The sequence below is a fragment of the Centruroides sculpturatus genome, unplaced genomic scaffold, assembly GCF_000671375.1.
Source record: "Centruroides sculpturatus isolate CEXI.00-Female unplaced genomic scaffold, Cexi_2.0 scaffold459, whole genome shotgun sequence".
NCBI lineage: Eukaryota > Metazoa > Arthropoda > Arachnida > Scorpiones > Buthidae > Centruroides > Centruroides sculpturatus.
Genome location: NW_019384631.1, coordinates 471,935 through 493,970, shown reverse-complemented (window position 1 = coordinate 493,970; position 22,036 = coordinate 471,935). Strand labels below are relative to the sequence as shown.

At 31.1% G+C, this 22,036-nt stretch overlaps 2 protein-coding genes, 1 long non-coding RNA gene and 3 other non-coding genes across 6 annotated transcripts; 2 read left to right on the top strand and 4 right to left on the bottom strand.

Annotated features, from left to right (window-relative positions):
- Positions 1-1,702: 1,702 nt before the first annotated feature.
- On the bottom strand, positions 1,703-8,442 carry LOC111625778 (probable serine/threonine-protein kinase DDB_G0282963). The gene is made up of 4 exons (XM_023369000.1): positions 8,398-8,442; positions 6,961-7,046; positions 2,294-3,176; positions 1,703-2,179 (listed from the first exon to the last, which is right to left on the bottom strand). The coding sequence occupies exons 1-4, from the start codon at positions 8,440-8,442 to the stop codon at positions 1,823-1,825; spliced, it is 1,371 nt and encodes a 456-aa protein (XP_023224768.1). The 3' UTR covers positions 1,703-1,822.
- Positions 8,443-11,328: 2,886 nt separating this feature from the next.
- LOC111625769 lies at positions 11,329-12,724 on the top strand. Its single transcript, XM_023368993.1, has 4 exons — positions 11,329-11,469; positions 11,560-11,588; positions 11,743-11,907; positions 12,363-12,724. Exons 1-4 carry the CDS (start codon positions 11,454-11,456, stop codon positions 12,660-12,662), a joined length of 510 nt encoding a protein of 169 aa, XP_023224761.1. The 5' UTR covers positions 11,329-11,453; the 3' UTR covers positions 12,663-12,724.
- Positions 12,725-13,652: 928 nt separating this feature from the next.
- On the bottom strand, positions 13,653-13,734 carry Trnas-aga. Its single transcript has one exon. It is a non-coding gene; the product is annotated as a tRNA-Ser (tRNA).
- Positions 13,735-15,082: 1,348 nt separating this feature from the next.
- Trnas-aga lies at positions 15,083-15,164 on the bottom strand. Its single transcript has one exon. It is a non-coding gene; the product is annotated as a tRNA-Ser (tRNA).
- Positions 15,165-15,431: 267 nt separating this feature from the next.
- Positions 15,432-16,369, top strand: LOC111625772. The gene is made up of 2 exons (XR_002756784.1): positions 15,432-15,535; positions 16,148-16,369. It is a non-coding gene; the product is annotated as an uncharacterized LOC111625772 (long non-coding RNA).
- A 3,944-nt stretch (positions 16,370-20,313) lies between these two features.
- Trnas-aga lies at positions 20,314-20,395 on the bottom strand. The gene has a single exon. It is a non-coding gene; the product is annotated as a tRNA-Ser (tRNA).
- Between the last annotated feature and the right edge of the window lie 1,641 nt (positions 20,396-22,036).

Below are 22,036 nucleotides of genomic sequence, written 5' to 3'. Positions count from 1 at the left end.
TTATCGCCATGCTTTTTCGATAGAAAAGGCTTATTTTCCATATTTTGACAAAATTAATTGAATTTCGATAAACAAATTAAATATGACCGTTTCATGAGGGGTAAAAACCAAACGACTTTTTAAAGTACGCCGCTCGATTAAAATGATAATTATAATTTTTACTTTGTTTTATTTTATAAATAATCGAATTTGCATAGAACTTATTTTAAAATTATTATTATTATAATTTAATAAGATTTTTTAATTAAATAATTAATTTGTAATAATATAGTAATTTTTTGATAGATGATTAAGTGTTGCCATGTGTTTGCGATATTAAAAAAATAAATTCATTTTTTTTTATATATTCTCGAGGATAATTTCCTTAAAATCTAATTTTTTTTTCGTAAATTTAGAATAAATTTTAATTATGTGAAATTTCTAAATAATTAAAATATTTAAAAATTCAATAAACCTCTACGTGCAATTTTTGTAAATTTATATCATAGAGATCGGAACTTCCCGAACGGCGAATTCGTTTTAAAGTTAAAAAATAGCCTATCTTATGATAAAAATATTACATTTTACTTCTACATATCATAGTCATCCGGGATATTTACACACCTGTATGGTGTAACAAGTTTTTTTTTTTTTTTTTCAATCCTTCGTCATGCACCCGCTGCCGGTCCATTCAGAAGCGTAGTGACTGCAGCGTTTCTGAATGGACTTCATTATTATTTGTGAAAATTATAATAAAATGTATTGATATTACATTGGAGAAAACAGGCGGAAAATTATTTTGAAATTACATGAAATGACAAAAACTTTATTTATTACACGTAACAGAAACGATAGAAGCCAATACACCAGATATCGAGAGCCCGAAACGTCTTTCATTTAATCCGAATAAATTTTAAAATTGGCGTATATTATTTCTACTACAGAAAATTTATTTAAATTAATTAAAAGAATTCATTAGACTTTTATAGCCCCATTTTCGGTTCATCGTAGTTTGATAAAGACAAGTCTGACATGGCCGCTACGGAATGAGTCGGGTGAAGATCAAATAATTAGTTTGCAATAGTATTAAGTTCCGTTTTCCCGAAATAAATGTCTTTAGATACGTTGAATCTGTTCAATTGAGGGGAATAACAATAACAAATGGGCGGATTTCCTCATAGGCCAAGTATGTACGTACGTTCCTCCAGCAGTAAAATTTTCAAGACGGCATTTTCGACTTTAATTAAATACAATTTTTAATGAGTTTTGCACGGATACATCATCAGAAACGGCAAAATTCTCCATGCCAGAATAGTAAATCCGTCCACGCTTATATTTCAATCAAAATTCGTATCACAATACTAAAGACTATTCAATATGGCGTACCCCATATTGGTAGGTAACATTTTTATTTATAATTACATACAGCGTAAAGCAGCTTTTGAGGGTATTCCTTATTGAGAGCATTGTTTTACTTACAACTTTAATATCTTAACAAATTGAGACCAAATAAAAAGAAAATCTTAATAATTTATTCCTCCATCACACTTTCAATAAGGTTGAATTTTTTTTTCTGTAATCTTAACAAATTTCAAAATTTATTGAATCAAATACCGTGATTCATATTTAAATAAACATTTAACTGATGATTTCTCGTTTAAGAATAATATATAAAGAGTAAAGAATGAATCTGGTTTATGCTACATAAAATGAATATGGCGGATTTTTTTTTTTTTGGTAAATGAAGAAGAATGACATGGAAACCAAATTTTTATATCGTACAACAAAAACCCAAATTAATAAATACATTAATTCTGGTATCTTAGACCGCATTTATATCCTATTAATATTCGTAAACATAATTTTCATGACCCAGTCCTCCTTCGGTTACTTCCTGATAAGCGTAACTATTAACTGATTTATCATTTTTACCGTAACCGACAGCTTGTATACGAGTTGTTACAGTACCACTTGATTTTTTATCGTTATCGGTATTGTCGTCATCCTGTTTCTGTGAATCGTCTCTCTTAGTTTTCGGCACGATGTACAACCTTGCATTCGATTTCTCGTAAAGACTGCGAGACTTTCCACAATGTACATTATACCACCAATCACAGACTAGAAATAACTGATTAAACATGGTACCATTTGGGCATAGAAACGAATCCATTGCACCTCCCGCTTGACAGATGTGGAATACCTGAAATTAAACGGAAACATTTTAAATCGACCAATAATACGACTCGAATCGAGATCCGACGCGTTGCTCTGATTGGCTAATTTCAAATTTTAAACTGTTTTTTATTGTATTTACCTGGCACATAGTGTCGGGATCTGCATAATATCCAGGTTTGTAGTGAGAACAATTGAAGTGTGTCATGGGTACTGTAGCATAAATGGGATAATCTACACCAGCAACTCCGGGTATGGGTGGTGGAGTGGTTTTGTAATGATGGTGATCGTCGGTTTTGTACTGATCGTGACGTTTGTTTGTCTTAGCCTTACTTTCGAGATTTTCTGATTTATCTACTGTTAACGGTTTCTCGTCTTCTTTCGAGTTGTCCAAATTGTCATCGTCGTACGTAACTGTATTCTTGATGATCACTTCTTTGCTAGTAGTAGGGCGATCACTTTCTTCTGTGGATGTTGAGATAGCTTTAGTGTTAATTTTAATATCTTTCGGGTAATTTTTAAATAATTTATCTAATTCGGGCTCTTTAAAACTAGTACGACGTTGTTTACCATCCACTTCACCACTATGGTATGTCGACTTTCTGGGATTATCTATAAGAGATGGAAATGAATTATCAGATTTTTTAGAATGATTACCATCTGATTTTGAATTGCTAAATATGTTGGGATGAAATTTTCCTAAGTATTTTGAATTTTTGTTTGGTTCATAAATAGGGCTTTTGTCTTCTTTACTGTAATCATAATCTTTGGCTCTGTATGGTGATCTTGAATCTTTGGTGGTCTCGTAACTATTTCTAGTATTTTTATTTGGCTCGTGCCTAGATTTAGAACTTTTAACGGGTTCGTTATTAGATCTAGAACCCTTATTTGACTCGTAACTTGATCTAGAATCCTTTCTGGGTTCATCGTAACTGGATCTATAATCCTTGCTAGATTCGTAACTAGATCTAGAATCCTTACTAGGTTCGTAACTAGATCTAGAATCCTTATTTTCGTATTTATATCTGGTTTCTTTAACAGGTCCATAATTAGGTCTTTTGTCCTTAGATTCGTAACTAGATCTAGAATCTTTATTTGGCTCATAATTACTATTTACTCTAGAGTCTCTACCTGGTTTGTAATTCCCGTAACTTTTGCTAGGATAATTATATGAGTCTTTTTCGTATGATTTCGCAGAAGCAGGATAATACAAAGCTTTCTCTGGATCTCTGGCACTCGGATCGTAAACTTCGCTAGAATCTCCGGAATTATAAGAATAAGGTTTACTTAATCTTGAAGAATCGGAAAATTTCGTTTTCTGGTAAATTTCTCCTGAATCATCTCCTGGCTTATAATAAGAGTGATCGGGATAACTCTGCCGTTTTACCTAAAATAATGGAGTTAGAATTAAATTTTTTATATATAAAACTTACATGATCGTAAGTAAATTATTTAAATATTACCCTAATTTCGGTAGCAGACTTGACTAGAACACCTGTAATTTAAATAATTTTCATTTTAATACAAGAATCTTATGATTAAATTATTCTTTATCCATACTTGAACTGATGGATCCATGCTTCATGCATCGATAGGCAATCGATCCATTAAATGGAATTGATAAATACAATTAATTGAAGGGCTTACAGTGTCTTAGTTGCATACTATTTAATGAAGTTTATACTTTGTCTAGGGCCTTGTACTTTTAGGACAGTTAGAAAAGAACAAACTTATACAGAATGTTAAAAAGTATTCAGCATTTGTATGGTAGATATTACATGCCACACTGAGTTAAAGCATCTTAGAAACTATTGAGTTTTCCTACTTACAACCTAGTTTACTGAGTAACAATCCTGTATTTTAATGTTTTTACTTCGTAAATAGTTTAATATTGTTTCTATAACAACTTATACTAATCAATACTTGAGTACTGTAATGTAATACTAGTTGGGATCAAAGCTGGACTTCGACTTGACCCTAAGCTGTATGTAATATATAACAGACCATTCCTCTTCCAACAAATAATGATATATATTAAAATAGAAGGCCCTGAGATACATCTGAGGTACGAATCGGGCCCTGACTTGGATACTTGTACAATGTTTAGGGTTTTAAATTGTAAAAACGGCGTAGACCATAACCTAAAACTTAATTTTCTTACTTATAAACTACATTTTTAATGACTAATTTAAACTTAAATAAACTAAAACTATATCTAAATGGATGAAACTAAAATAGAAGCATTAAATTAAAGTATATATATATATATATAACGGTTTATATTTACCCATAGCTAATACTAAAACTGTTAAACGGTGCTTCATTTTGCTAGAAACACCTAAAAAAATAAATAAATGAAAGATAAAATAACATATAAATAATAATAATAATTAATATAACGAAATTCTTTTTAACGAACCACATATATATTATACAATTAAATAATATAGAAAATATGGCATATTAACTTCGATAACAGAGTATCGAATCGATACTAGCGAAAATTTTCTAAACGCCAATTCTTAAAGACTTATGTCACATGACTTTTGTGACGTCAGACAGTTAGCAAGACAGAGGTTAAAAAAATGGTGCCTCTTACTTATAGTTTCTCCGTGGTACTTATTCTTCCTTCTCTTCGAGAGCGTAAACATATGCAAAAGATTTCCCCTTTTAATCATCTTTTTTTTACTTATTTTTTTCCGTTACAATTGTGTTTTGTCTTGTGTTTACACTTTTTTAAAAGTTAAATAACAATTTTTACATTCTAAATTATACAAATATTAAGATATTTGTATTGTTTTTAACCCCTTAAATATACATTAGAATGCTCTCTTAACGAGTGGTGTAAAGTGTATTGCAAGACTGTACAAGTCGACCCCCCTATAACACTGTTGATTATTCCGTTTTATATGAATTTCATGTTGTACGAGTCACTTAGATTTTACAAATACGTGTGCTGGGCTGTGAACGGCTCACGTATTTGAAAAATCTAAGTGACTCGTACAACATGGAATTCATATAAAACGGAATAATCAACAGTGTTATAGGGGGGTCGATTGGTATATAATGTACCCTTGAAATTAAAATTAATAAGTAATTATTAAACTTTTAACCTGACATTTACACACGAAATATTCACAGATATTCTTTAAAAAATATTCATCGATTCCATCAGTAGAATTCAATGAGGTTATTAACAGTTATAACAAGGAAACTTTCGATTATAGGATAATGTTTTTAAATAGTTTAAGTTAAATTAAATGATATATAACGGCAATCACGTGACTTACCGGGAACTCTTTAGCTTAAAACACGCTCCGGACAGTGACTCCTTCAGAAATGGCAGAGCTAGGATCACTCTCGGTGTATTGATGAAAGTATGGAGATGTCATCTGAGACAATACTTAACAATGCATGAAATATGCTTAATTGATGAATCGCAAAGGTGATGAAGTGAAAAATGTCCTAGATTTTACTCGGTGAAAAAATGTTATTTTCCATAAAATATTCCCTTTTTTCTCTTTCTCTCTCTCTCTTCTTGTTTATTACTTTCTTCCATTACAAAAAATATGAAAGAAATAAAATAGTGAGAAAGTGAAATTTCTTAACTTAATAGGTTTACGCTGAGAGAAAAAATTTTTTTACGAAATTTCTTAAAAATAATTAAAATTTAATTTCATAAATTTTAATAAATATGAGGGATGGTAATCGATACCTTCTCGACTTACATTTTTTGATTTTATTCAGCAAATTGTAAGGGCTTTAGGCAAGTGGTTTAGGCTTTAAAATGTACTAAGAATTCTCGATAGTATATGAGGCTCCTTAAAACCGAGACACTAGAGCCCTAAAGACATAGTCTAGGGCCTAAACCTAGCCTGGGACCTAAAGTCTAGGCATAGGAAATATAAATTAAGTGGCGATTTTAGGCATAGGAAACTTAAATTAAGTGGCGATTTTAGGCATAGGAAACTTAAATTAAGTGGCGATTTTAGGCATAGGAAACCTAAATTAAGTGGCGATTTTAGGCATAGGAAGCCCACACTTTAGGCCCTAGAAGCCTAAAATCTAGTGTCCCTATTCTTAAAATCACACTGAATTTAGATTAAGTTTAATGTAAATTCTCAAGAAGAATGATTTTATTTTGATATTTCTAATTTATTGTGTTATAAATAAATTATAAGTCGAACGTTTCACCTGTAAACAGCGGCCATTTTTACAGGTGCAAAAATGTATAAAATTAACTTTCACCTTTTAAAAACGGCCATTTTTTTATGTTTCCGCAAGCGATAAGCTATTTTAAATAATTAAATTGTTTTTAATATAATGAATTTTTTTTAAAAAAAATTGATAATAATTAAGCCCACAATCAGTTGCCAATTAGAGTGAAGAATGACGTAAAAAAAATCTTACAACCAATCAAATTAATAATTCTCACAATCGAATTTACATCAATTTCAATTTTTAAATTTCGAATCGACCAATAAAAAGCCTTCATTTATACGCCGTCAAAAATTTAAATGTATAAACAAAAATATATATTTAATAAATATAAATTATTGTGTATAAAAAGTTGTTATGTATATTTTTAATATTTTATTTTTTTTAAAAATAGTAAAATTAATTCGTGCGAATTTCACTAGTTGTTCTGCCTGATTAATGAAGTTTAAAATCAAGCATAATAAATAGATTTTAGAAAATAAAAAAATAAATTTATTTATTTATTTATTTATTTTTTATAAGGAGAAAGCAGAACGGAAGAGACAGTGTCATCCAGGGCACCGTGACCACTAGTGTTAGGACGTGTCTCACTCAAACGGAATATCATTTTTCCTGTTGTAGTGGTCAATTGTCGGGTCAAATTGCCGATGACATTTAAAAAATATCCCTATTTTACCCTACAATAAAAACCATAAAACAATGAAATTTCCTTTACGATGCTCCCTCCAACCGATGTAATGAAAGCGTTAACCAATCACGCGCTTTGATTTGAAAATTTGAATTTTTGAAATAAACACGTAAAGTCCTGTGTTTTTAAAATTCGTAAATTATACGGGCGAATAGATTTTTTATTTTTGGTGTTGGTTCGGTCAGTGAGTTTTCTGATATGTTAATTAAACTAATAAAGTGAAAGATATCGTGTGAATTATTCTGTAAGTTTTTCAAATGTTAATTTTAGTATTCTCACGTTCCACCCTAAACGGTCCATTGAAGTGAAGATCAATTCATACGAAACGTAGGAACAGCAAGGTACAATGTAAGTAATGTATAAAAATATATTAAGGATCGATTTTTATTTTCAATTATTGTCTTGACAAGTGAAAATAATTTCATACAAAACGAAGATTATTATTATTATTATTGTTTCCTTACAATTAAACTATAAATAACTGAATAGTTAAAAGGAAGAATGGCGTCGTTTTTCTCCTTTTTTTTCTAGTTATTTGCTAGATAAAAAAAATGCTGGGAATCAGTTGTTTGTTTAAAAATAATTATTTGAATATATAAATATCCTTGGCCTAGAACCTGTTAAGGAGTTGTGGCGACATGTTTTATAATGCTTGATGCCAATATCGTGTGTGAAATAACAAAAATACGTTTAAAGGAAGCATCCTGTTCATCTGTGAAGGGACCAGTCAAAAACACATCAGGAATTTTTTTGGGGGTGTATTCCGGAAATTTCGGGCCCGGTCCTTCATTTTATCAGTCGCCCCCATTGTTGGCCCGAAGACACGAAATAAAGGCCCCGCCTGTTAGAGTGTTTTTGGATAAAAGAGTCATGGCTCTAAATAACGGCCATGATGGAAACATAAAAAATTGGCCGCTGTTTACAGGTGGACGTCATTAGAGAGGTTCGACTCTATTTTATTTATTCTATTAAATTTGACTTGATTTTATTTCAAATATTAATTCTCTTTACTAACATATTTAATTTTAATTAAAACAAATGGACCATTTCAAAGCATTCAAAGCATATTTTAATTTTTACGAATTTAAAATATACATTTGAAAAAAATCTATAATAAAATACAATTGAAATAATTAATTTAAAATGATTTGTGTTTTTTTTTTCCTTATCTTTGTTGTAAGGTCCTAGGATCGTAATTAACGTTAATACGCTAATTATAATTACTTTTTTTGAAAATTTATCCTGAAAAAATGTTTTGTTATGTGTTTTTATTCTTCCAATTAATTTTAATTTTAAAAATTTGCACGAAACTTAATTATTTATCTGTCCAAAAATAATACCTTAAATGAATTAACAAACATTTCTTTCCTTTCTTCTCTCAACATAATGCTGAGAGTAATGTTTTTTTTTAAATCTCGAAATTCGATGTTGTAGATGAAGTTATTATACCCGAAAACTTCTCAGCCTTGACCAATTTGTTTAAGATAAATAAAAGGTTGTGCCATATTTAACTAGGTACTAATTCATACAGCATTAAAGGGATCTAAGAATAGATTATACAAAAAAATTTAAAAATCTGCAACAAATCAACAATATTTAGAACCTTTTCTATAATAATTACGTCCAGGATAATGATGGTATAAATATAAGATGAATCTTTTAATTAATCCATTATTAGCCTTTACGCTTGTAAATCCTATTTTAAAACGTGTAAAGAAAAAAATCGATTAATTAAACAGGAGTAATCGATTTTACGTTTGTTAATCGATCATATTTGCTTGATCCAGTGAAAAATGCATCGATTATATTAAGGAAATTTAAATCCGGAGATGTTTTAATGAGTAATAAACACTTTCTTCCAATAGAATTGTTCTGGAATATACAGGCATAATAGTACTCTTCCGGAATAGATAGACTATGTTCTATATTTCTAGACTCCTATATTCTATACTCCTATACTCTAGAACAGTACTATGTGTTGTTCTAGAATATAAGAACAATAGTGATGTTCTGGAATACATAGACATAATAGTACTCTTCCGGAATAGATAGACTATGTTCTATATTTCTATATTTCTAGACTCCTATATTCTATACTCCTATACTCCTATATTCTAGAACATTACTATGTGTTATGTTCTGGAATACATAGACATAATAGTACTCTTCCGGAATAGATAGACTATGTTCTATATTTCTATATTCCTAGACTCCTATATTCTACACTCCTATACTCTTATATTCTAGAACAGCACTGTGTGTTGTTCTAGATCTAGAATATAAGAACAATAGCGCTGTTCGGGAATATATAGACATAATCATGCTATTCCGGAATAGATAGACAATACTGTTGTTCTAGAATAGCGTCATTCTACTGAATAGACTTATTAAGCGCATTATCTGGTAAAGTGCCCATTTCCTACAATTTTTAATAATATTTAAAATAGAAAATAGTTATTAACAATAGCTCTACACATACTAATAATAATTTATTTTCGATCTAAGAAATAACAGAAATTTTTATATTCTTTATGTATATTGGACAGTATATAAATAACTTTCTACGGGGTAAATTAACTTTTCGTGGTTGCGAAAGTAATTATTTTCGCTAAAATTTTATGATATTTATGCAATTTTAAATTCTCTACACTAAAAAGTATTAGCAAACACTTATTTAAAAATCGTATTGTTTTTTTAGGTTTTTTTATTTGAATTTTAAATTAGTGACATTCATTATTTAAAAAAAATGATTGAAGTTAAGCAGCTTGTTGAAAACATGTGTTAACTCTTGTGTATTTATGAAAATTAATGTATTTATGCCACTTAATCTGTATTCGTTGTATTCAAAAATCTCACCTCGAATTTTAAAGTAGAAAGTTACAGAAAAACGGCTAAGAGGCCTTCTTAGGGCTTTGGGGCCTGCTAATCACTAATATTTTTGTTCTATACCTGTATGTCTCTAAATAAATTGGGTCCTAGGCCGAAAAAAACTTCTCAAAACGGTTCCGTATATCGATTGTACGTAATGCCAGGTAAACAAATGGCGATACACAAATAAAACAACAGAAAATATTTTAATTTGTAAACCGTAAGTATAGATAAAACGTAAACTTATTAACATTTTAATTCATTAAATAATACAGTCAAACCCGTGAACAACGGCCACAGACGGAAACATTGCTGGAAGATGGCCGTCATTAGCGGTTCGTCCGTATTCAGATTAATAAACTGGTTTATTATTATTTAATTCCTAGATCTAATAATGCAATCAGCTGTGAACTGATACTCTTCTGCAAAATCACACCATTTTTTTTTAAATTTTAACCAAATAAAAACTCGGATAGAAGTATAAAAAAACCGGACTGAATAAAAAGAAAATAAATATTTTAAGATCTAATGATGATTTTAGGGGGTTAAAATTAACATTATCCAACGATAAATAATACATTTAGTAAGTTAAAACTCGTGACAAACTGTACAAATGAATATCTTCTCCTTGACATACTCACGTAATCAGTATTTTTAATCTAAACTTTCCTTTCCGATGCTCTTCACAAGAGGAAAACCGTTATGTGAATGGGAAAACCGAATTCATTACTCTCTTATATCCGTAACAGTGCAGTAGAAGTGTTTTATGAAACGTTGCGTACAAAATACAGTAACGTATTAATGTACAGTGCAGTAGAAGTGTTTTATGAAACGTTGCGTACAAAATACAGTAACGTATTAATGTACAGTGCAGTAGAAGTGTTTTATGAAACGTTGCGTACAAAATACAGTAACGTATTAATGTACAGTGCAGTAGAAGTGTTTTATGAAACGTTGCGTACAAAATACGGTAACGTATTAATGTACAGTACAGTAGAACCTCTGAACAACGCCCACTGAGGGAACACAAGTGGCCGTTGTTTGGGGTTGTTTTGCAAGCATTTCAAAGAGAAAAGATGGCCGCCATTGGTTATTCAATTAAAATATTAAGGAATGCAGTTTTTAACATAGTTTGCCTGCCAAATTGTTTATAAATTTTAATTAATTAATCTCCAAACTCGAAAAACTGATCAATTATAATCGAGTATTTCAAGATTATTTTAAGATTATGTTAAATTATTTAAGAAAAATAGTAAAAAATATAAAATTTTATTTATTTTTTAATTAATTTTCCTGTAAAGTCAGTAATATTATTAAATTTTTCCCCCGAGGCGAAAGTGAAGAAGAGTGAAGTTGTCCTTGCACCTTAGCACCCAATGTCTATAATCCCCCCAATGGTCACGTTCAGTGTCCTTGTATCATGTGACCTATTTAAAAATACATTAAACACCACGTGAGAATTTTATTCATTTAGTTACAAACAGTTTGTAAAAACATTTTTATCAAGAAACATTTGCCAATTTACACAATGAAAGTAATATTCGGTAAGTACTAGTTTAACACCTAAGAACTATAATTTATTATTATTATCATTAATAAATACGTGATAATACGTATTTTCTGTATATTTTCAGAAATTTTAATCGTTTCCGCGATTTTTCAGGTAAGTAATTAAATTAAATATATTTTTTCCTCCTCGTAATCCAATAAGAATCATTGAATTAAGATTCAAAATTTAAATTATCCAATCACGTGTACTGTAACGGTAATTAAACGACGCTGATTAGTTGAGATTTTTTTTTGTTATTGTTTCTAAGGTGATAATAGGTTTGGATCAGGATGAGATAAACGAAATCGAAGATGTTATACCCGGTAAAGCGGGAGAAGATTATCCGTTAAATATCGATTTTCCCAAGACGGATTTTCGTTGTTCTAATTATAATTATTCTGGATTTTTTGCTGATCCGGAACTTGGTTGTCAGGTGAGAAAATTTTCCCTTTTTTTCTAATGATTTCTGCATTATCGGAGCTAGAATAATCAGGGCCTGATTTGCACATAAGCTACAGCTTAGGGCCTCACACACTTGCATCATCGTAGAGGAAGGGCTTGTAATTAGTGGTGCGTTATCCTACTGACAAAAATTACAATATAAAAGATTGTGGTTCCCTGTTGGTGGGACCACAAACCAATCTTTTATAAGAGAAAATTTCCTCTCGAAACATTCCACCCCCGAAGAAAAATATCTGAAGTCAACACTTTACGTGGGTCCTCTTAATTAATTCAAATTCGCGAAGCTACAACGTGCAATTAAGGATAATTCCATGCTCGTTTCATCATTTATATGCCCTTCTTGCAATGAATATTTGAATTTTTAAAATAGCTATTTGTTAAAGTAAAATTTTATTTTTTTTTTAATTCTAATTTACTTAAATTAAGGGCTATCACATATGTTTCCCTGACGGACGTAATGCAAGCTTCCTTTGTGTCAACGGAACGGTCTTCAATCAGCGATACTTTGTCTGCGATTGGTGGTTTCACTTCGACTGTTCAGTCGCTCCACTTCTCTATCCACTAAATATGGTTAACAGGCCACCATTGCCAAATTTACCGCGCATAATTAAAAAGTTTCTAAGACCTAGAAAGAGGGTTACTACACCGAAACCTCGTCCATTAGCTGTTCGTCAAGCTTCTGATTGCTATTGTCCTTGCCTCAACGAAACTTCGACACTGGATTAATTATATTTATGTGTGTTCAAATATATCTTCATGATGTAGGCTATATGTTTGTATGGTTTAATAATATCCACAAGGAAAAAATCATCCTAATACCTTTGTAGAAGTTAAATAAAGTTACTAATGAAATTTGCCACAGTGGTATTTTATTATTACACAATACAAGGTAATTCATGTCTTTATACAAAGCTGTCGTACTAAATTCTTCAGCAAAATTTAAGGTGATGTCCATACCCTACCAGTAGGATGATCCCTGTTATGGACATAGCCGTAAAATGAGGCCCTTAGGAGAAAAAAAATGTTAGCAATGAACAAGGCCCTTAAGAAGGCTGTTGCCTTCTTAAGGGCCTTGTTCATGATAGAGATCATCCTACCAGGGCCTCATCCATTTTCCATATCCTACCAGCAATGAGCCGTGAAATGAGGCCCTTAAGAAGGCTAATGCCTTCTTAAGGGCCTCATTTCACGGCTCATTGCTAACATTTTTATTCTATAACATTGTATCTGTATAACTCCTCTAAAGAAATTGGGTAGTGCTTAATTAGAGGCTTGCCACTTACGTTAGAAGCATTCATTTTTAAAGCAATTTTATGTCTAATACTGTATTTATGATTTAAATACAAAATGAAATACTTAATTATTTTATAAATATAAAAAATTATGTAATTAAAAGGTTCAACAATGAATTTAAATGATAGGATTAGTCCCGCCATCTATTGGAAGAATATTTAATGAATTAATTTCAATTAAAATTTTTAAAGTTGTATTTATAAAGTACAAATTTAAATTAAATTTTAATTTTAAAATGAAACTATTAAACACTGTCAAATTTTACAATTTTCTTATGATTATAAATAAGTTTATATAATACATGAGTGTGAGAAATATTTAATAAAAATAATGTAGGAAATTATATAATTAAAAATTCCATTATACTATTTAAATAAAGAAAATTTATTTTAAAATAATTTTAAAGAAAAAAAAGAAAATATTCGCAGTCGACAGGATTCGAACCTGTGCGGGAAGATCCCAACGGATTTCTAGTCCGTCGCCTTAACCACTCGGCCACGACTGCACGTTCACCAACTTCTCTTTTTTCTCTAATTAAACTTAAATTCATTTACTGAAATTTTTTTTACCTTATTTTATTTTATATAAGGTACATTTAATCTTTTATTATTGGTGCTATTTTTGGTTTAAAATAAGAAAATAAAAAGTTCATCACTTAATTTCGCGACAGTAGATGGCGTTACATGCTTTTTATTAAACTACAGTACCTAGATTATCATGAGCTGTCAAATTTTCTATTGGTTAGTTGTATCACGTGGTTAAAATCCGCCATGTTCTGACAAAAGGTACACGTGGCTCTGTATATTTTGAATGGCAAGTGTTTTTTAAAGTCGTTTATAAAGAAATATAGAAGTTTTTGAACACATTTGATAACAGATAGGCATGAATTTGTTATATTTTTATGTTTAAGTTCATATTTAAGCTTTAATATAAGGCAACAAATGGAAAAAATCGATAATTAGCGTAGCTGTTTACATTAGATCCGATATCCGCTTAAGCGATGTTATTAAAACGAAAAAATATATAAACAAATTTAATTCTATTACTTGTAAGACTTCTTTAATACATCCTGTACATTAACAATACAAAGACACACTAGTACTTTGGACCTTATTGAAAGGCAGCATTTATTTGGTAATATGTGATTATTTAAAGTATCATTTGTAAAGCGAATTGAATTTAGAAGGCATGTAAAAATTCATTATACAAATGATTCTTTTACATACTAGTACTTTTGTATTGTTATTCTGCTGAATGCATTAAAGGTGTCTTAAAAGTCATTTCGAATCCACTTTTATAAAATATACCCTTTAATTTTATTATGCAGATATCACTGAAATAATGCCTGGATGTTCGGCTTTCGGTTGTTCTAATTCTTCAGTAAGAGGATATATTGTGAAATGTTTTCTGAGAGATCCCATTCGGAGAAAAATTTGACCCAAAAGAGTGCGCCGAGAAAATTGTAAGTCTACGAATAATTCTTGTTTGTGTGAAGTTCATTTTGAACCACNGCTCGCTTCTAGGCATTGCCGTCTACGGACGACCACTTTTCCGTCGTCCTGTCTGCAATTTTCCATTGGTTCCAAGTGCAGACGGAATCTGTTTGTTTCCCATTCAGTGCGTGTTGTATCTCATGCGGTTGCGACAACTTCCGACGAAATTGCGACTGCTGTAAACCAAATTGGTTTATCATGTTCCATCAGGTCTTTAGCTACTTTACGATGATGCTGGTTTGCTTTTGCAACAGCGTAAAAAAATATTAGCCCTTTGCCAAACTGCTACCGCACCTAGCAATTTAAAGAACGAAGCAGGAAAATAAACACGAAATAAAATAATTAAAAACTACGTAGAGACGCAGTCGACAGGATTCGAACCTGTGCGGGAAGATCCCAACGGATTTCTAGTCCGTCGCCTTAACCACTCGGCCACGACTGCACGTTCACCAACTTCTCTTTTTTCTCTAATTAAACTTAAATTCATTTACTGAAATTTTTTTTACCTTATTTTATTTTATATAAGGTACATTTAATCTTTTATTATTGGTGCTATTTTTGGTTTAAAATAAGAAAATAAAAAGTTCATCACTTAATTTCGCGACAGTAGATGGCGTTACATGCTTTTTATTAAACTACAGTACCTAGATTATCATGAGCTGTCAAATTTTCTATTGGTTAGTTGTATCACGTGGTTAAAATCCGCCATGTTCTGACAAAAGGTACACGTGGCTCTGTATATTTTGAATGGCAAGTGTTTTTTAAAGTCGTTTATAAAGAAATATAGAAGTTTTTGAACACATTTGATAACAGGTAGGCATGAATTTGTTATATTTTTATGTTTAAGTTCATATTTAAGCTTTAATATAAGGCAACAAATGGAAAAAATCGATAATTAGCGTAGCTGTTTACATTAGATCCGATATCCGCTTAAGCGATGTTATTAAAACGAAAAAATATATAAACAAATTTAATTCTATTACTTGTAAGACTTCTTTAATACATCCTGTACATTAACAATACAAAGACACACTAGTACTNTGAAAAAATCGATAATTAGCGTAGCTGTTTACATTAGATCCGATATCCGCTTAAGCGATGTTATTAAAACGAAAAAATATATAAACAAATTTAATTCTATTACTTGTAAGACTTCTTTAATACATCCTGTACATTAACAATACAAAGACACACTAGTACTTTGGACCTTATTGAAAGGCAGCATTTATTTGGTAATATGTGATTATTTAAAGTATCATTTGTAAAGCGAATTGAATTTAGAAGGCATGTAAAAATTCATTATACAAATGATTCTTTTACATACTAGTACTTTTGTATTGTTATTCTGCTGAATGCATTAAAGGTGTCTTAAAAGTCATTTCGAATCCACTTTTATAAAATATACCCTTTAATTTTATTATGCAGATATCACTGAAATAATGCCTGGATGTTCGGCTTTCGGTTGTTCTAATTCTTCAGTAAGAGGATATATTGTGAAATGTTTTCTGAGAGATCCCATTCGGAGAAAAATTTGACCCAAAAGAGTGCGCCGAGAAAATTGTAAGTCTACGAATAATTCTTGTTTGTGTGAAGTTCATTTTGAACCATAAATGTGGGAAAAAAGTGAGAGTTGACGGGAAGAAGAAATTAAAGCTTAATAAAAGAACTGGCCTGGGACGGAGCTTGAACCCACAACCTCCGCTTCCAGTGTGGTGTGCTTGCCAGTTACGCCACCCAGATACCGAGCGAGCCTTTGCTTCCAGAAGTATATTAAGTAAGGTACAACCTTACTTGGTTAAATACGACACTGACTGGGGATGACTCCTACGTCCACGGCCTAAGAACATCTCCACAACGGCACTCAGCCAGCTATCGCATTACCTGGCGAGGTATATATATACAAAAAGCATTAAAGCATAATGCCATTTCAACTTTGTTTTCATTCACAAAACAAATTATTCACAGAAAACCACTAAAAGGAAGATCCTCGACTGTTATAAAACAAGTAAAACCTTCAAAACTTACTTTATTGTTACACCATCAACAAATTTCGAAACAACTTTAACATTTACAGAAGAAACCACATTAGCTGAAGACATTTCTGTAAATCATGATAAGGAACATGCAAAGGATATATTGTATTTATATTACAACAGAATTTAAAAAAATATAAACAACTATATAGAAAATCATGTGAAAAAAATGTTAAATATGTAAACACTATCATAACATTGAAACATAGAATTGGAATCTTGAAAAACGAAGTAGAAAAGGCTAAAGAAGATAATGAAAGCAGTAGTAATGCATATATTAGTGATGTCACTTTACCTGGACATTCTGGGACTGCAACTCATTATACTAGGGTGGATTACTTTACTATGGTTTTAACTTACTATTTCACAGGTCACTCCGTAGATGGAAGTTTATATGAAAATAAATTATTTGAAATAATTACTTGTGCTGGACAATTAGTTTTAAATGTTGTTAGCTTTACATCAGACATGGGATCATCCAACAAAGCATTATGGAAAAAATGAAACTTCACAACGATATAGTAAATTCCATAAAGCATTTTTTAAATTCAGATAAAAAGATTTATTTGCTTGCAGATGTACCACATTTCTTTAAAAATATAAAAAGTATGCTAATAACAAATAAAATTATAAAAATATCAGAAGGAACAAAAGAAAAATTCAATCTTCCAACTGGATATATCATCATCACACCATATAAATGAATTGCAAGATCAACAACAAAACTTAAATTTCAAACTAGCTCCTAAGTTAAGTGAGGAAAACTTATTGCCATCACATTTTCAAAAAATGAAAGTGAAAACATTACACATGTTTTCACTTTCATTTTTTGAATATAAGCCCACCATGGACAAATGTCATGATATAAGCCCACCATGGGCAAATGTGGCTCCGAGACACGCATGCGGCTCTTGGAGCCACATTTTGAGTTTTGAGTTACATGCGGCTCTTGCTGAAAGTGTTAATTTCTGTTTTTTATTATTATTTTTACAATTTGATGTCCACAATTTTGTGAAAATATGTTTATTGAAAAGATTCAATATTTGTTTTATATAATATTTATATTATGTAATAAAATTGTGGTACAGAACTGCAGTACAGAATAAAAAAGTATAGAACTGTGGCTCCCATGCATTTTGCAAAACCTACATTTTGGCTCTCACTGACCTCTTGCTTGCCCACCCCTGATATAAGCAGTGGATTAAGATATTTTCAGAAGAAGTGAATAAACCATATTTAACAACTGCTTGGTTTATTGATGCCGTTAAAAAATGGTTTAAATTAGCAACATGGAAGCATCCACTTTTTGCTCCAAGTATGAGGAATCAATAACATTTTTTAAAAAAATGTTTTTGAAGTGTTTAAAACTATGAAGGTAGGAGATAAATCTACTTGGAATTTCGAACTGGATTGCTGGTTATGACTCAATCAAGTTTAGATTTGCAACATGAATTTTCAATTAATGTTTTTTTTACTAACATCAAGATTTATCCAGGACTGCTTAGAAAGCTTATTTAGTTTAGTGTGTGCAAAACAAGTGACTCCAACTGGACTCCTGTTTAAGAACAATTTAAAATTAATTTCGGTATCTCAATATTTAAAAAATGTGTCAAAAGAGAGAGTTATGATGATGACGACAAAGAGTTTTTATCAGAATTTCTTCGTATAATCAAAGAACCCACAAAATAATATGATACAGTTGTTATATCAGAAAATTTTGAAGCTGAAAATATGCCTTTAAACAATGCAGAAGTGAATTCATTATATAGTATATCTGGTTATTTAATAACAAGTATAGAACAAATCTCAAAAACCTGTAACAAATGTATTACATCAGTAGGATTCAAAGAAAGTCCTCTTACAATATTCAAAATTAGTTGAAATTAAAAGTTTAAAAAAAATTCCAGATTGCCATAAATTAAAAGAAAAAATTATGACAAGATTTATCTTTCATGTTAAAAATAAAAAGCAAAAGAAAAATTAAGAATTTAACAAATCCATATGCAAGTAAATCCAAGAGTAAGCTACAAAATTAGCTATATTCTATCCCCCATATTCACCAACACCAGTTTGATTATTTATGTAATAAAATATGGAACTGTTACAAATAAAAATTTATTGTTCATTTAATAAATTTTTATATTTTATCCGCATGGCGTTTTGATCTCGATACACTTTATTACTACGAGGTCTCGTTTTATGCGGTGGATACGTTCTACAGAAAAGCGCATAAAAAAAAATTCGCATAAAAAAGACTTTACTTGCCTTGAAAAAGTAGGGATACGTTCCGTAATTTTCTAAAATCGCATAAAACCAAAACAACGAATTAAAATTAACTTAAAACCGCATAAAAAAAGTTTGCAGAAATTAAAAGAAATAGGCTGCTTAATAAATTACTTCGAATGTCTGAAAGAAATTCATATAAAAGCTTAAAATAAACTTGTATTCAAACTTAATTCAGTTAATTTTATCGAAAAGTAATATAGTTTTACATTTTTTTTTAAATTTTTGGAATGTTTTTTAAGTCTCCAAATTTTTTAAAAATATTAAAAAATATACGGCCAGCTTCACCCTACTTTAAACCCTTGTCCTCCCGCGACGTTTATGAGAATGCCCCGGGAAATCCAACTCCAGCTGTGTTCAAGGTCATCCAGATGTATAAACTGACTCATCGGTGTTAAATTTCACAGAAGGGCAAGACAAAGGAAGTTAAACTTTGAAGCTTTTTCTTCAAAATTAACGCATTTCTTTCGTTTTTTTTAGTTTTAAGTATTTTTTATGTTTAATTACATTTATATCAAAAATTGCTAGGAACTAAAGCGATTAAGGTAGATCTAGCTGTCCTTTACATCCATAAAGGTTATATGTCAGTGGAACAAATGGAGTGAGCTTTGAGCGTCCCACGATTTTTGGAGACTGTCTATACGCGGGCTTCCTAAACAAGCCTATATGTATGTTTGTCCAAAAAAATTTTGGATGAAATACAAACCGCATAAAAAAATCCGCATAAAACGAGACCTTACAGTATTATGAACTTATGTAATTATTATGTATATATAAAAAGCTTTAAACTTGTAAAAAATTTTATTAAATTATTTTTTATCATACAATAATGCAATATAGATACAAATATGATAAATTTTATTTGGTTGATTATTATATTAAAGGACTTCAATATAATAGCCTTGATGTTAAAAGTTTTGTGTGTAGTAAAATAACACAAAGAAACACATCTTTACTCCAGGGAATATAAGAACAAACTACTGTAACTTTATTTTATTTAAAGAAAAAAATGGATAGTTTTTACAGTATAAAGTTAAATAAAAATACAAAGACTATTAATTAATAATAAAACCCTGAAAAGTTTTCCCGGGAGAGAGGAGAGCTAGGTCAGGCCAACACCCAGCTGTAATTTTGCAAGTCGCATAAGCACGCGTACTGTACTGTACAACATTAAATCCCGTCAAATTAGTAAATACAGTAGTAATATTGAAGCAATTATTAATTAACTGAAGCAGACAAACGCCGAGTTAATGAAATAAAAAAATACGTAAAATTCGTAGTCGACAGGATTCGAACCTGTGCGGGAAAATCCCAACGGATTTCTAGTCCGTCGCCTTAACCACTCGGCCACGACTACATGTTAAATGACCTTTTCTTAAATTCATTTCAATTCAAAATTGTAAGATTTAATTATGCTTTACCCGCTAATAATACACTACAATGGCGTGCCGTGACATTTGATGATAGGGAGGCTGTGTTTCTGTAAGAAGCCGACATCCAGAGCCAATTAGTCAATTGCGCGTCAGTGATGGTCTAGGGTCCATTCGTATCGTTTATTCGATAAGCCAGTAAAAAGTTCTCGTAACATTAATATCAAACTCTAACAATGCCTTAACCCGCAGAGACTAAACTGTACATAGAGATTACAGATACACTTTTCATATTAGGCAGAGAAAGCCGTTGATTTTTTTCCCTCAACTTTTCTATCACTTCACATTGTGAGGATATAAGGAATTATCGCGGATCCATTCGAGTTAAGTCCAATATTCAAAGATTAATCGCGGGCCGCATAAATTCATTAAGCGAGCCGTATTTTGGCTATGCCTAATCTAGACTTTTAGTGGGTACACTACACCCAATTAAATTAGCTTCAGCTTTTTATTTCTTTTTGCAAATCGGCTCAACACTTTTTGGCTGTAATTTTCTAGGGGGCACTAGGTTAACTGGGGGGCCGTGCCCACCCATGCCTCTTCCTGGCTACGCTCATATTCTTGCAAATATTTTTACAAATTTACACTATTTTAACAGCGAAAGAGCCTACATTCACAGAAACTCATCTGCAATTCTGCGATGTTAGTCTGTTTATGCCGACGTGTGGCGCGCGACCTATCGACTTTTTTTTTGTTTTTGCATGTACAGTACGATCGTACACGTCTCAAATAGAGCTAAGTTATCTGTACTTGTTCTTTCTTAATTTAGGTTACTTACGCTACTCCTACGCAAGTCCCTAGTCCCTAACTGTAGCTGATTTAGAACCGGCTTGCACGTTATTCTTCCCATTGTAAAATGACATTGCGCATGTGTCAGGAACTTCTGTTCGAACAAACCTCACCTACCGTTCGGGTCGGCGATTTTGAAAAGGTGGCAACACTAGCGACAGGGCTGTTGTAGATTTCAAACGTTTCTCACCATAGCTGTAAAAATGTAAATATGTTAAACTTAATTGGTAAACTCCTGTCAACTATACAGAACTATCATAAAAACCATGGCTTTGGAGTCGCGTAAAAATCTACCGACTCCGACCAGGGGCGGACTTGTTACGAAAGAGACCCGGAAATTCTGATGTCATATGTGACCTCAGAATAAAAGATTCAATAAATAGAGTTCTAATAAAGATAGAACGTAGAAACTTTTTATTTCAAAGCTAAAAGACTCCTCTAAGTAATATATAAATATGTATTTGATAATTTTTACTTTTCTGGCTGTTATATATAACAGAGGAAAAGTGTAGCGCTCGGTCAAAAAATGACCCCTCCAAAATTTTTACGTTTTTTGACTCGGGACACCTTGGAATTTCAAAATATGCAAAAGATTCGAGGTTTTTTTTTCTATATGTGTGGATGTTAGACTGTGGGGGGGGCATGATTTTGTTCACCCTGTTTGAAGCCTAATAATTTCTGTGATCAGTGGTCAGAATCGGAGTCAAATGGTTTAACACAAAAGTTAGTTATTTAGCGTCAAAGCGGTTGAACTAAATCATGTCCCCATATATATTCTA

Bases quoted from the DNA above. Each gene is read 5' to 3' on its own strand.
- LOC111625778 (XM_023369000.1), bottom strand. From the start codon at position 8,442: ATGTTGAGAGAAGAAAGGAAAGAAATGTTTGTTAATTCATTTAAG. The intron at 3,177-6,960 runs GTGAGACACGTC...TAAAGAAACCAG, and splicing joins AAAAATGATATTCCGTTTGA to ATATAAATACGAAAATAAGG. The intron at 2,180-2,293 runs GTAAATACAATA...GTTTAATTTCAG, and splicing joins ATCCCGACACTATGTGCCAG to GTATTCCACATCTGTCAAGC.
- LOC111625769 (XM_023368993.1), top strand. The intron at 11,589-11,742 runs GTAAGTAATTAA...ATTGTTTCTAAG, and splicing joins TCGTTTCCGCGATTTTTCAG to GTGATAATAGGTTTGGATCA. The intron at 11,908-12,362 runs GTGAGAAAATTT...ACTTAAATTAAG, and splicing joins ATCCGGAACTTGGTTGTCAG to GGCTATCACATATGTTTCCC.